The 15,000-nt window shown below is 35.1% G+C and overlaps 1 protein-coding gene across 27 annotated transcripts in view; it reads left to right on the plus strand.

Annotated features, from left to right (window-relative positions):
* Positions 1 to 15,000, plus strand: part of LOC128685742 (broad-complex core protein isoforms 1/2/3/4/5) — a 505,734-nt gene that overhangs the window by 88,942 nt on the left and 401,792 nt on the right. The window contains exons 6-7 of one of the 27 annotated variants that reach the window (XM_053772350.2): positions 5,630 to 5,917; positions 6,265 to 15,000. The exon at positions 6,265 to 15,000 is cut by the window's right edge and continues 2,885 nt beyond it. The exons of 25 other annotated variants lie outside the window; for them this stretch is intronic. In XM_053772350.2, coding sequence (XP_053628325.1) covers positions 5,630 to 5,917; positions 6,265 to 6,348 — 372 coding nt within the window. In that variant the 3' untranslated portion in view covers positions 6,349 to 15,000. Of the gene's footprint in view, positions 1 to 305; positions 3,271 to 5,629; positions 5,918 to 6,264 lie in introns of those variants that run through there. One more of the 27 variants, XM_053772345.2, reaches the window with a different exon arrangement.

Raw genomic sequence — 15,000 nt, forward strand, 5'->3', positions numbered from 1 at the left:
AGTATTTTAGGTGTGTTATTAATGGTTTATAAAGTATAGGTTTATTGTGGGTTGATCGAGTTATAAACCATCATAGATTGTAAGTTACACTTTAGTTATATTAACTTATTAATACTTTTAAATATTCCGATATTACTGTACATTATTAACTTTAGGTTATTGTAGCAGACAACATATTTTCTCAGCTGTGAATACTTTTATAATTGGCATTTATGTTGCTTTTATCAAATTGGGGGGGGGGAAGTCAAATTTTGTTATTTGAAAGTTATTATCATGTGAATGAGTATGATGGGCGTCCCCTACAGGTGGGGCTGGGCAGACACACTCAGATGCCTGGCAAGAGAGGAGCCTCAGGAGTTATCGGCACGATGCACCCTATCTCTGATTCACCGTACCCGTTGAAGGATGCTACAGCAACTCTCAGGTGTAACCATGGTGGGAAGAAGTCATCTTCCTGCCCACAGTGTGCATATCGTGTGAGACAGGGAGCTAGTGCTAGAGGATCAGCAGCCATTGGAAAGAATGTAGCTTCTTCAGTTAAAGTACACCACTGTCCATATTGCAGCTACACAACTAATTTCACCACTAACTTAATCAATCATATGCGAACACATACGGGAGAGAAGCCATTTTCCTGCCCCCATTGTCCCTATCGTGCTAATCAGAGAACTAATCTTACAATGCACATGCGTACACATACTGGAGAAAAGCCATATGCCTGTGCTCAATGTCCCTATCGCTCTTCAAGGAAAGATGCCTTAAAAAGTCACTTGTTGAAACATGCCACCAGGAGTACCACTGAAGACTCAACAATGTCCTAGCATGTTACACATTTAATTTCCAACTTATCCCGTAGCCTTGTCGATAAAAAATGGTTTTATTAATTTTTATAGATTTTTAATTTACTGAACCTGTTATTATATATAAACACACACACACACACACACACACACACACACACACACACACACACACACACACACACACACACACACACACACAAACACAGACAAACACAGACAAACACACAGACAAACACAGACAAACACAAACACACACACAGACACACACACAGACACACACACAGACACACACACAGACACACACACAGACACACACACAGACACACACACAGACACACACACAGACACACACACAGACACACACACAGACACACACACACAGACACACACACACAGACAGACACACACACACAGACAGACACACACAGACACACACACACAGACACACACACACACACACACACACACACACACACACACACACACACACACACACACACACACACACACACACACACACACACACACACAGCTGTGCAAATTCCAACTGTGGAAAAAGAGTAAAATTATGACTGAAAACATTACTTTTATGTGGCATTTTTTCTTATTTGTTAATCTAAGGCAGTCATTAGGAACAGTTGTAATTGCACAAACATTGAGCCACTTGACCATTTGCCAGCCCAGTGGTGTATGTGTTGATGAATGAATACTGCATATGTCTTACACAGTTGAATAAGTTACAATAGTGTAGGTGACCAATTCGTATCTATCCCATATATTGGAAATGAAACCAGATGGGGTTTGTCTGTGGCTTGATAATGGTCAAAGATGACAAAAATAGTCAAGTTTCACTTCCAGTTTGTGAGTTGTGTAGATTTGACATAGTCATTCTTATCAAGATGCAGCTTACATATGCTTGCGTTATGCATGATAAATAGAAAATTTAAATGAAGTTGGATACAGAGGTATAGGTATTTTTGTATATAATTAAAATGTGAAGTATTCCTGACAGTTTCCTTTTGTGTTGGGATTGAAAGACTTTTTGAGTATTAAAATGGTATACAATACCGACAGGTTGGTAAGACATCTGTAACGGTTAGATATCTTTATTCTGAAATGTTTCACCTGCCATGTAGGCAAAATATTTCACCTGCCATGTAGGCAAAATATTTCACCTGCCATGTAGGCAAAATGTTTTACCTGCTGTGTAGGCAAAATGTTTCACCTGCCGTGTAGGCAAAATGTTTCACCTGCCGTGTAGGCAAAATGTTTCACCTGCCGTGTAGGCGAAGTGTTTCACCTGCCATGTAGGCAAAATGTTTCACCTGCTGTGTAGGCAAAATGTTTCACCTGCCGTGTAGGTGAAATGTTTCACCTGCTGTGTAGGCAAAATGTTTCACCTGCCGTGTAGGCAAAATGTTTCACCTGCCGTGTAGGCAAAATGTTTCACCTGCCGTGTAGGCAAAATGTTTCACCTGCCGTGTAGGCGAAATGTTTCACCTGCCGTGTAGGCAAAATGTTTCACCTGCCGTGTAGGCAAAATGTTTCACCTGCTGTGTAGGCAAAATATTTCACCTGCTGTGTAGGCGAAATGTTTCAGAATTAAAATACCTAACTGTTGCACGTGTCTTACCAGCCAAAGACATTTTTGTTGATCATTTTTAATGCTTGAAGCTACTGAGACACCACCTACTTCTGTCATGATTTGTGGGCACACCATTATGAAAAAATTCGGGCTCTCAGCATGGCCAAAATTTATTTTACATCACGTCCTGTTTGGCTGCATATTGTCAGGCAGTTTATTTTAAGTCCTTCAGAGCTTCCCCCATGTATTTGATATTTTGTTTTAAATGCTTCATATTTATAATCTGTAACTGATTCATTAGTATTTAACTTTTTAATTTTGGGATCGTTTGATGTTAATTGGTGTTTGTCTTTTGGAAATACCACTTGAGTACACTCACCATTCATTCATCACCTGTTACTGCATGGTTAGGTAATTATAAACTATGAATGATTCAGAAGAAAACTAGAAACTATAAAGGACAAACTATTGCTTTTATTATTTTAAAATTGTTTTGATTGAAAAAAGCAAGTATTGAAAAGTAAAAATATCGATTAAAAATGGTCCTGAAACATTTTATTTCTGGTATTTTTATCACTTGTTATGGATGTTGTAGAAGCTTGTATACAGTTATGTGTTGTGTTTGGGAAAGTCTGTACACTTAATAAAGTTTGATAATCATATGACCTAGAAAAGACACCTTGAAGAATCTCTGTATTTTTGTTACGTTGCATCACCAATTGTGTTCTTCATAATTTTGACAGAATTGGTAGTAAAATATATATACTGACCTGCATGGAGCTCAATAAACCCACTGATAAGCATATTTTGTATATTGCTAATGCTAAATAAGAGCAGAGTGTGTGTGTGTGATTCCTTGTATCTTATAAAAGTATTCATAACTCATTTTTTTTATTCCTCTCCTTTTTCTTGTATACTGTATGTCATAAGCCAGGTGATATCAGCATACTCTTAAACTTTTAATATTCCTCTTGATTATAGCAAAAACAACTGTAATAGTGATATGAAAGTTACACTATAATCTTTGCGTCGTTTCACAAAAGATGTGGGTTGAGTTCATTATTTCATATGGGAAGGTTAAGTAACAAAAATAATCAGTTACAGTAAATCCTTGATATAACTGACTAATGGGAGGGGGGATTGTCTTAGTGTTCATTAAATCAGAATAATACTAAAAAAAAAAAAATACTCTGTGTGTAAGCGAAATATAATACTGTACCCTCATTTTACGGTTATCGTTCCAGTCACGGTATTGTGCCTTTTTTGTTATTTATTGAAAATAAAGGCATTAAAAATAAATTTTGCCCGTTGTTTTAAAAGTTCATTATATTGAGGTCCATTACATCGAGGGTTTACTGTAAGCAGTTTTCCATACACTGCCAAAAATTTTGTAATGCATTAGCCATCTCCCAACAAGGTAAGGTGACTCGAAAGAGAAGAAATACTTTAACTGCCATTCACTCAATCACTGCCTTGCTAGAAATATGCTGACACTACTGCTCAGATAACCTTCCAAACTGCAGCATCCCCACCCTTCTTGAGAATGAAGCCACTGTACTTTTCACCTGCAGGACTCAAGATAATGTTTATGAAGGGATTACCCAAATCCCTTCATAAATGTTTCTTGCTCGCACTCCAACAGCACATTAAATCATAAAAACCACGTATTCCACTCACACCTAAGATGCTTACACAAGGCCATTAATATAAGTGAAATAAAAAAATTGATTAATACATGGCATACATGTAACAAGTACAGGTAATCTAAATATTATTCTTTTATTTGTTAATCTCATGATATTTTATTCTGAAAAAAGTGTATGTATGAATTAAGAGTAATAGTAATATAAAAAGCTTATTCGAGCCCATAGTATTCCTGGGTTTTCAGTCTGGCTGTTTTTTGATTGATAACTTTTATTTTATAAAAAAAAGGAACAGTTATTACATTGTATTCATTGCTTTGTAATAATTATGTTACGTTGACTCAGTTGGTTGTATGTGATTGATACAAGTGCATGCAGTTGTAAGGAAATGAGGTCTAGGTGCTTCAAAGCTCTTTTGATCATAGTGTCATAGGTCAGCTTCAGTGCTGGAATCCTAATTTATGATCCATTGCTTTCCATTACTATCACAGTTCTACTTAATGGTGATCTAATAAGAAGCTAATGTAGCAGAGGATAAAAGCTAAGAATATGTTTAGTACTAAGTCAGAATAAAGAATAATAAGGATCAGATTGTGCTAATCACTGTTTTATCGATGCTCTCCCATTCAGTGTATGGTTCTCAATAAATTTTGCACTTGGTTTAATCCATGGTTAACAATTCATTTGAGTTAGTGAATTTGTTTCAAATGTTTAAGACATTAGGGGACTGTGGGATTGCTAATGGTATTTAGGTTTTTCTATTGGAGAAGTCACAAAAGTCACAAGAAGCCCTCAAATTGAAAAAAGAATATTTGGTGAGTTTCTTGTCAGTCTTAGATCATTGTCAAATTGTAGTAATATGGTGCACATTAATGTTCTCCATTCAACCAATAATTTGGGCTTGGAGTATGTTTACACAGTGATCCTTCTCTCTCCAAGACATTTGAGAAACAGATTGCTTATTTTGCTCTTGTCTGTTGTACTGTTGTTGGGATTATAATCATCCCATAAGCTGGTAGTTTTCCAGAATAATCTGCAAGCTTTCAAAGATGTTCTCTCTCTTAATTGACTATAAACAACATTTCTGATATAAATCCTGGCCCAGGTTTAGTTTTTGAAGATGTTTGTCTCCCTCATTGCATAGTCAATATTTAGAACACAATAACTTGACCTGACCTTGGCTGTTTCATAATCATCTGTGTTGACCTATCTTTCTCTATTTTTTTTTATAATCACAGCTTGAAAAAGAGGCCCAAAATCCAGAACAATGTCTCATTTTCATTTCTCTATTGTCTGGTTTTCTGATTTATTCCAGTTCTGATAGTGTCATAAATTGTCATTAAGATATTAAGAGAGGTTCTGCACATATGGGGAAAAGCTCAAAGCAAGATTTTTAGCATTCAGGTGTACATAAATGACCCATTTTTGCAGCCAAATTTGAGTATAAGTACAGAGAAAGAAAACACTTATTTCTATACATTATTTGTAGATGAAATGTACATGTGTGTTTGTGTATATAGAAACATAATTATCTCAAGTATGAATTAACACATGTGAAACACTGTGATAGTTGTGAATAAGATGAGCGTCCCCTACAGATGTTGCTGAACAAGGAACTGAAGACCAGAAGGAGCGATGGGATCGTGATACACTTAAAAGGTGTAGCATCCACCAGCAAGCTCCACCAGTGCCCATACTGCTCTTACACAACCAACAAGACAACGAATCTTAATAATCACATTCGTGTTCATACTGGTGAAAAGCCATTTTGTTGTCCACATTGTCCATATAGAGCTACTCAAGAAAACACGTTAAAATTTCACATTCGCACACATACAGGGGAAAAGCCCTATGCCTGTACCTATTGCCCGTATCGTTCAATAAAAGTAAGTACATTAAGAAGGCACTTGCAGACTCATCAGTATACGAGCTAATTAAAAATTACTGATGCTCATTCACAATGACATGAAAATTTATTTTAATGATCAGTTTTATTTTTTGTTACTACATCATTTAGCAATATTTTTAGTTTGATTAACTTAAGTAACAATCCCTGTATGATGAGTTTAGTGTGAAGATAATTTCAATAAAAAAGATACAATAAATGTATTTGATTATTAGGTATAAACTTGAACCAAGCCCTGAATGTATGTGTATTTGGTGAGTCTGTGTTTTATTTACAGTAATTCATCCAATTTAAATGTAGAAAACTCGTAAATTTTGTTTTTCAAAGATGGTGAATTTGAAGAAAATACTATTATCGTTTGAAGATCATAAAATTGAGCAAGTGTCAAAAATGTGGAACATCACTATGTAAGAGGAACTACAAGCATATTGGTAAGCATTTTGCTGTGCATTGACCTAATTAATTTATTTAAAGTTTGCCTAGGTGCCTGTACTTTAGTAAATATCAAAGAAAAACGTTTATTTTAAACATGTACATTCCTGTCAGTGTTTATCAGCAATTTATACATGAAGTGAAGAAAACATTTGCGTGATTGCAGGATACGTAATGAATTTAACTGAATCTTAAGAAATGTTCATTGCATTTCATTTGGGGCTTAAATTTTGGTGATGATGGAGGCATGTAGACTATAATTACTTTTGAGTAGAATATAATTATTTTCAAAATAGGATACAGTAATGCAAGAACAAGCAAATCATCCTTGTTGCAGAATTTGATAGAAGTTTTACTCATTTTATAATAATGAGTTTATTGGAATAATTTTCTTCAGGTTACCCAAAATTATCTTCTTTTTGCAGTTTGGTATAAATAAGATAATGACGTAGTGTAGCCTGCTTCAGTAGTATGATTTTTTTTAAGTGGCAAAATTCTCTCATTAGTCTTATTACATGACAAATAGTATTAGGTAAGTTAACAGGTGGGAATGAAGTGAAATTTTGTTTTATTTTCCATTTGTAACATGAAAGCAAAAGAATGAGGCAAAAAATTGATGGTAGTTGCTTTTATTTCATTCAGAATTGATTAGCGTGAAGATTAAAATTAAATTTTTTAGTGCTGTGGTTATGAACTGATGTTAACAGTGTGTACCTAAATACAATACTGTATTGATAGAGAATCTAATTTATGAATGCTAGTCAGTTGTATTACACAGGATTTCTCAAAAGCTAGTGTTTGTTAAAGGAAATGTGTGGAGGTTGGATTCTCAGTCTTTCAAGCTTTTTTTTATTTGCATTAGGTATTGCATTTGTTTTTTTATTTGCATTAGGTATTGTTGAACATCAGTTAATATGTTGAATAATCAATTTACATAGATTACGAAAAGGCTAAAATATGAAAGATGTGAGGAAAACAATCTTTTCTAGAAAGTAACAAGATTGAACGTGTCTATCAAGCGGTTTCACACTCAAATAAAAATGATGGATACAGTTTAACTGAATGCAGATACAAAATACAGAGAATTAAACATTTTACATACACTACAAACATAGGTAGAGAAATTGCCAAAGGAATAGAACTAAGAGTTATTGTAAACAAAAGTGGAAATCTGAGAATAAATATCTGAAAAAGTTCAAGTGAGGTAACACTTGAATGGTCATGTATTCTGCTTGGATTATGGTGATCCTCGTGGGTTTGCTTCCCCATGGAAATATAAAGTTTGGAAAAGAGAGTAGGAAGGAGAGACGGCTTAGTACAGAGTTTTTAAATGAAACCATAAAAGTTATAGAAATTAACATACAGCCTCTCCTCACTTATTGATATACTCGTTTACTGACAACTCGGAGTTATGATGAGCTCTCTGACGAGTCAGTATTGTATGCCGTACGAAAACTTGGGTAACGGAAACGGGCAGCACAATGTCTCAGCGTCAAGCATCTCAATCTCCTCGTTACAGCCACTCAGTACACTTGCTTTTAAAGTCTCCAAGACTACATATTTATACAAATTTGTACTTGATTGTGCACCCCATAGTACAAGATAAAAGTGCAGCAGCACTTGGAAGAGGAAAGATAGGAAAATGGAAGAAGTACAAAAGAAGTCACAATAAAGGGGTTAGCTGGTGTGTTTGTCTGTGTTTATATTCTCGGTCTGGGGTCCCAGACTATTCAACATCTTTCTAGAAGATATCAGAAACACGGCTGGAACAAGTGCAGAAGCCTTCAAGAGGAAATGGGACCTGTATCTTCACCAGGTGCCAGATCAACCAGGCTGTGATGGATATATGGGGCAGCAGGCCTCCAGCAGCAACAGCCTGGTTGGCCAGGCAAGCACCAGATGAGTCTGGCCCATGGCTGGGCTCAAAGAGTAGATAAACTCTTGAAACTCTTCAAAGGTATATCAAAGGTAAGGTATATCTCATGAAATGATTAAACTCGGTGAAAAAGATATGTCAATGGTGATAAAGGTCCACCATCACAAATCCGGCAATCAGTTATTTGGCACTAATTTTGGCTAGCATAATTTCAAATTTCCAGGGTCGCCACACCAACCTGCTGGTACTGTTCGGTGGTGCTACTTGCTGCATGAGTCATTCCAATTTCTTTTTCTCCATTTATTGTTTTAACCTGCTTACTTTTAACCCTAGCCACGGTTCCAATGAATAAAAGAAATGCTTCTCATTATGTAAAGCACCGACACAGTACATTATCCATTAAAGATAAGGTGGCTTGGAAGCCACTGTCGGTTGCCATGAGCTCAGTCTCGTGAAGCAGGAGAATATGCTTTATTATTACGCTAATATCAATACTACAGCTTATTTGCCTATCACAATTGATCTAATATGGCATAATAAGCAATATAAATAACATAAAACATGTTAAATACTCCAGAATAAATAATATTTGGCATAACACCAAGCAGTTCGACGGAGGTATGAAGAGGATATGGTAAACAAATACCATTCTCCTATCCCTGTCTTGGGGGCTTATATTAGAGAAAACGAAGTGTAGCACAGGGCTAACTGTGATATATACTCGTACGTACTGCACCATAAACCTGAAACAAAAAAGTTATTTTCTCTATATAGATTATCACACATAGCAGCATATGTGTAGAGAACCTAGGATAACCCAAAAAATTCAGACAACGTGGCTTATTTCTAGTACCTGGCTTGGATTAGTCATACAGGAGGGCCCCGCTTTACGGCGTTCCGCTAATACGGTCATTTCAAATTATGACCAAAACTCGCTATACGGCTCCCCCCACCTGACTTTCTAATATGGTCACCGCGCCCCACCCTGTTTGTTTACATTCTTCGTGAGCTCAGTAAGCACTAAGTCTCTCCATTTTGTCTGGAAACTCCAAAATTTCAAATGTTTTTAAAAGTTATTTCATATTTTATATATACTCTGATAATTATACTTATATATACCTGTACTTAAATAAACTTACATACTGTGCTGGCATGCAGGTACACATTAAAATCAGTAAGAGTGTCTTATGTCTCCAGACGTCATATTAGTAATGATTATAATAATCATCGAGTCTCATTTAAATGTCGTATATTACGTTAAATACACATTTTCATTAATCCATCTATGATATTTTTTCAAAATTATATAATAAACACGATACATAACATAAAAAGATGATAAATACACCCCACAATAGAATAAATAAACATAAATATGAGATGTGGTAGCAGACGACTTGCACAAGTGACGGCATATTAGAAATGATAATAATAATAATAATCACCGAGTCTCATTAAATGTTGTATATTACGTTAATATACACATTTTCATTAATCCATCCATTATATTTTTTTCAAAATTATATAATAAACACGATACATAACATAAAAAGATGATAAATACACCCCACAATAGAATAAATAAACATAAATATGAGATGTGGTAGCAGACGACTTGCACAAGTGACGGCATATTAGAAATGATAATAATAATAATAATCACCGAGTCTCATTAAATGTTGTATATTACGTTAATATACACATTTTCATTAATCCATCCATTATATTTTTTTCAAAATTATATAATAAACACGATACATAACATAAAAAGATGATAAATACACCCCACAATAGAATAAATAAACATAAATATGAGATGTGGTAGCCAGATAACTTGTACAAGTGACGCCAAGAATAACATTTTCTCTAATCTAACATAAGAGAAAATGTGTTACTGGGAGTAACTGTAGAAAATTATTCCTTTCGTATGTATGTAAGTAAGTTTATTCAGGTATACACAAATACAGTACTGTACATAGATTATCATACATAACAACATATGTGTAGAGAACCTAGGATAACCCAAAAAAGTCAGAGTGACTTATTTCCATTGCCTTCACTCAGAGCATCATTTCTTCTCAAAATGATGTTATATGAGAATGGGAGTGTTCTTCTTTATTTATTCTACCGTATCAATATAGAGACAACCTGTACAAAATGTAACTTGTACACAAACCAGACGTGTACACTTTGTTTACAAAACTTACCTTCGCCTGGTTTGTTTACATAACTCTGCGCCTGTACTCTCTCATGCACTCATTCTTTCTCTCTCTCATTTATTCGTTTTATCTCATTTACTTACTCCTGACCCTACATTAAGACTACAAATATTTTAAGGTAAGTAATGAGTGAACTGTATATACATTTTATCGCTCTGGGATGCTTAAATGTAATAGAATATTATGTGTAGGTGGGTTGGCCTGGTATGGTAGCCCGGCTGACTACCATACATACCACACTTGATTTTTTACAATAAATACTACTCATCTCACCCTATATTTTAAGGTAAGTAATGAGTGAACTGTATATACATTTTAAGGCTCTGGGATGCTTAAATATCATAGAATTGTATGTGTGGGTGGGGTGGCCTGGTATAGTAGCCTGGCTGACTACCATACATACCACACTTGATTTCTTACAATAAATACTACTTGTCTCACCCTAGATTAAGACTATAAATATTTTAAGGAAAGTAATGAGTGCACTATGTGTGTATTGTACTTTTTTATTGTTTTTTGATGCCTGGTTCTATTGCTAACTTAATATATGTTAGTGTAAACTTGTTATCTAGTGTTTGTATGCATTTGTAAGTGGAAAAAAGGATGTTCCACTTTACGGCGGTTTCCGCTTTACGGCGGTAGCCTGGAACCTAACCAGCCGTATAAGTGGGGCCCTCCTGTATATGATTTTTGGTAAATATTCGATTCCCAGCCAGGGTAGAAACATTAGGCGTGTTTCTTTACACCTGTTGTCTATGTTTACCCATCAGTAAATGGGTACCTGGGTGTTAGCAGACTAGTGTGGGTGTTATCCTGGGACACTGACCTAATTTTCTTGAAATACTCTGCATAACAAGCGGCTTTCTCTACAGTAGTATGTCACTGATGTCAGCTAGGCCTGTATACCTTGTACATGTACGTGTAGTAAATAAAGATATTTTTATTATTATTATTATTATTATTATTATTATTATTATTATTATTATATTATTATTTTCTCAGTTGTTTGTTGGGTTATCTTACTGAAACTTGGGCAATGTATGATGGAAAGATACTTCTTAACGTAGACCAAAAATGAAATAAATCAGATCATAAATAGTGGAGTTCACTGCTCAGCCATTAGCGGCCGCTTAGCGGTATATTTTTGTATGGCTTTTATGGTTATATTCTCAGTTTTTCGGTCTCATTTGATAGAAGGAAAGATGTATTACAGAAATAGATATGATTTTGATTGCTTTCATGACGAAAAGTACCTTGAAATTGCGCTCACAGTAGCGAAAATGTTCTATTCTTTAGCGAAGCTCAAGAGTAAACTGTCCAATACTTGTCCACCTGCCAGTCCAAATTCCAATACGGAGTCAAGAATGGGTTGACATTATTTATACAATTATTACAATAATGCAGCAGTCTGCATAACAGTAAATCTTCTATTTTTTTGTGAATAAAAATTCCAAATGGTAAGCAAGAGCAATATGTGAGGGGCCTGTAGCCGTGATTAATGAACAGAGAAAATGTTATTTTAGTGCCAGGAATGTCTGCATTGTTTATTCTGGGTCCTATTTTGAAATTGACATCTGTTGAAATTTGTGTGAAATTGGCCAAATTGCCAATTTCTGACCACTTTATTGGGTAGTTGAAATAAGTGAATGGGTGGTTTCTTGTACTCAGTTGACAGACTAGAAGTAAATAAGTTTATTCAGGTATACTCAAATACAGTTACATTGATTATCATACATAGCAGTGTATGTATAGAGAACCTAGGATAACCCAAAAAAGTCAAAGTGACTTATTTCCAGTACCTGATTGGGCTTGCTGTATATGATTTTTGGTAAATATTTTTTTTCTCTCGGTTGTTTGTTGGGCTATCTCATTGAAACTTGGGCAGTGTATGATGGAAAGATGCTTCTTAACGTGCAACAAAAATAAAAAAGACGGACAATAAGTAAGGGAGTTCACTTCTCAGCCATTAGCCACCTCTTTGCAGTATATTTTCGTGTGGTTTTTATGATTGTATTCTCATTTTTTTGGACTCATTTGATAGAATGGAAGATATATTACAGAAATAGACATGATTTTGATTGTTTTCATGACAAAAAGTACCTCGAAATTGAGCTCAAAGTAGCGGAAATGTTTGATTTTTGCTGATGTTCAATGAACTTTGTATAAGTCAAGTTGGTTAATTTTATTAAGTGTATTCTAACCTAACCACTCTGTAATTCAGCAAACTCAGTAATCCGGCACACTACAGGTCCCAGTGATGCTGGATTTGTGATGGAGGACCTGTAATACTAATACTACTACTACTAATAATAAAATATAATTAAAATCTAATTAATAACGAAATATAATTAATAATAAAATATAATTAATTACTCTGGGATGTTTTCAATGTCATACATATTTCATATACTTAACCCTTTCAGGGTCCGTGCTGTAGATCTACGGCTTTACATTGAGGGTCCAAACCGTAGATCTACGCCATGAGTTCAGCTCACTCTGATAAGCTGTGAGCAGTAAATTTGGGCCTAGATATGAGAGAATACATCTATGTGGTACGTGTGCACCACATAAAAGAATTCCTGTAGCACACAGTGCATAATGAGAGGAAAAAACTGGGACCGTAATTTTCGATGTTTTTTCGTATGTTTTATATAGTTGTATTTGTGATTTCTGGGTCTCATTTGATAGAATGGAAGGTATATTACAGAAATAGAGATGATTTTGATTGTTTTTAGTATTGAAAATGGCTTGAAACTGAGCTCAAAGTAGCAGAAATGTTAAAATTTTGCCGATGTTCAAGAGCAAATAAATGACCTCACACATCTAATACACGCCAGCTTGTGGGTCTAATATATGTTTACAAATGTGCTGGTGTTATTTATTCAATTACAGTGGACCCCTGCTTAACGATCACCTCCCAGTGAGACCAATTATGTAAGTGTATTTATGTAAGTGCGTTTGTACGTGTATGTTTGGGGGTCTGAAATGGACTAATCTACTTCACAATATTCCTTATGGGAACAAATTCGGTCAGTACTGGCACCTGAACATACTTCTGGTATGAAAAAATATCGTTAACCGGGGGTCCACTGTATTACAATATTGCATGACAGTAAATCTTCTATTTTTTGGTTTGAATAAAAATTCATTATGTGAATTAAAAATCAAAATGGAATTCATTTGTAAAGCCTGAAAACGTAACTAATGAACAGAGGAAATGTTAGTTTAGTGCCAGGAATGCCTGCATTGTTTATTCTGGACCCTATTTTGAAATTGGAATATTTTGAACTTTGCACTAAATTGGCCAAATTACCAAACTCCAATCACTTTATTTTGTAGTTGAAACAGCTGAGTTGGCAATTTCTTGTGCTCAGTCGATAGAATAGAAGTAATACTAGTGAAATACCTAAGAATTTGATTGACTGGAATAAGGTAATTGGCCTAAAATGGGAGTCGAAGTCGGCAAAATCACTGGTGCATAAATATCGCTGACACATCAAAATTTGCGAGAGCAAAATTTTGTCAGTTTCCCATCAAATTTCGTACTTTTTATTTTATTACCTTCAGAAAAAGATTCTCTACCATTTCATAAGAAAAAATAATAAAATTATTTTTTGAAAATTCGTGAACACTGGTGCGCACTTTGAAATTTGGTCTCTGGACCCTGAAAGGGTTATAGCACTCCAGAGTGATTGTTATTATTATTAATTATTATTATTAATTATTATTATTATTATTAATTATTACATTGTTACATTTTCTGTCTCGTGGCAGCTTAATAAATGATTAAACTCGCTGAACAAGGTATGTGGATGGTAATAATAATAATAATAATAATCATCACTCTGGAGTGGTTTAAATGTCAGCTACCAAACCTTTACAAAATATGTATGACATTTAAAGTACTCCAGAGCAATTATTTATTATTTTTGTTATTATTATTATCATTGTATTATTATTATTATTAGGGTTGAAACAGGCAACGCAGCATCTCAGCATCAAGTATCTCAAATAACAAAAAAAGGCACAATACCGTGACTGGAACGATACATAAATAACCCGCACATAGAAGAGAGGAGCTTACGACGACGTTTCGGTCCGACTCGGACCATTTACAAAGTCACACTGTCTAGCTTTCACTGTCTCGAGGACTACATATTTGTACAAATTTGCACTTCATTGTGCATCCCATAGTACAAGATGTTGGCAAAAAGGAAGATCTTGTGCCAAGAAACAAAAGAAGGCTCTCGATATTGAGGTGAAAATGAAGATTATAAATGAGTATGAAGCTGGTTAGAAGGGGCAAGTGATAGCCGATGACCTGAAGCTGGAGCATTCTACAATTTCCTCTATCTTGAAGGATAAAGATAGAGTGAAAGAGGCAGCGGAAGCATGATAAAGATCCCAAATTAATGAAAACTGACATATATAGAAAGGTATTAGAGGGTGTGCAGGGCTATACGAGAGAGAGGGAGAAGGCGCCAGCAATGTCTCTCAGCAACTCATGCTTCACCATGATGTACGGACATGTCAGCT

Source organism: Cherax quadricarinatus, chromosome 23 (genome assembly GCF_038502225.1).
Source record: "Cherax quadricarinatus isolate ZL_2023a chromosome 23, ASM3850222v1, whole genome shotgun sequence".
NCBI lineage: Eukaryota > Metazoa > Arthropoda > Malacostraca > Decapoda > Parastacidae > Cherax > Cherax quadricarinatus.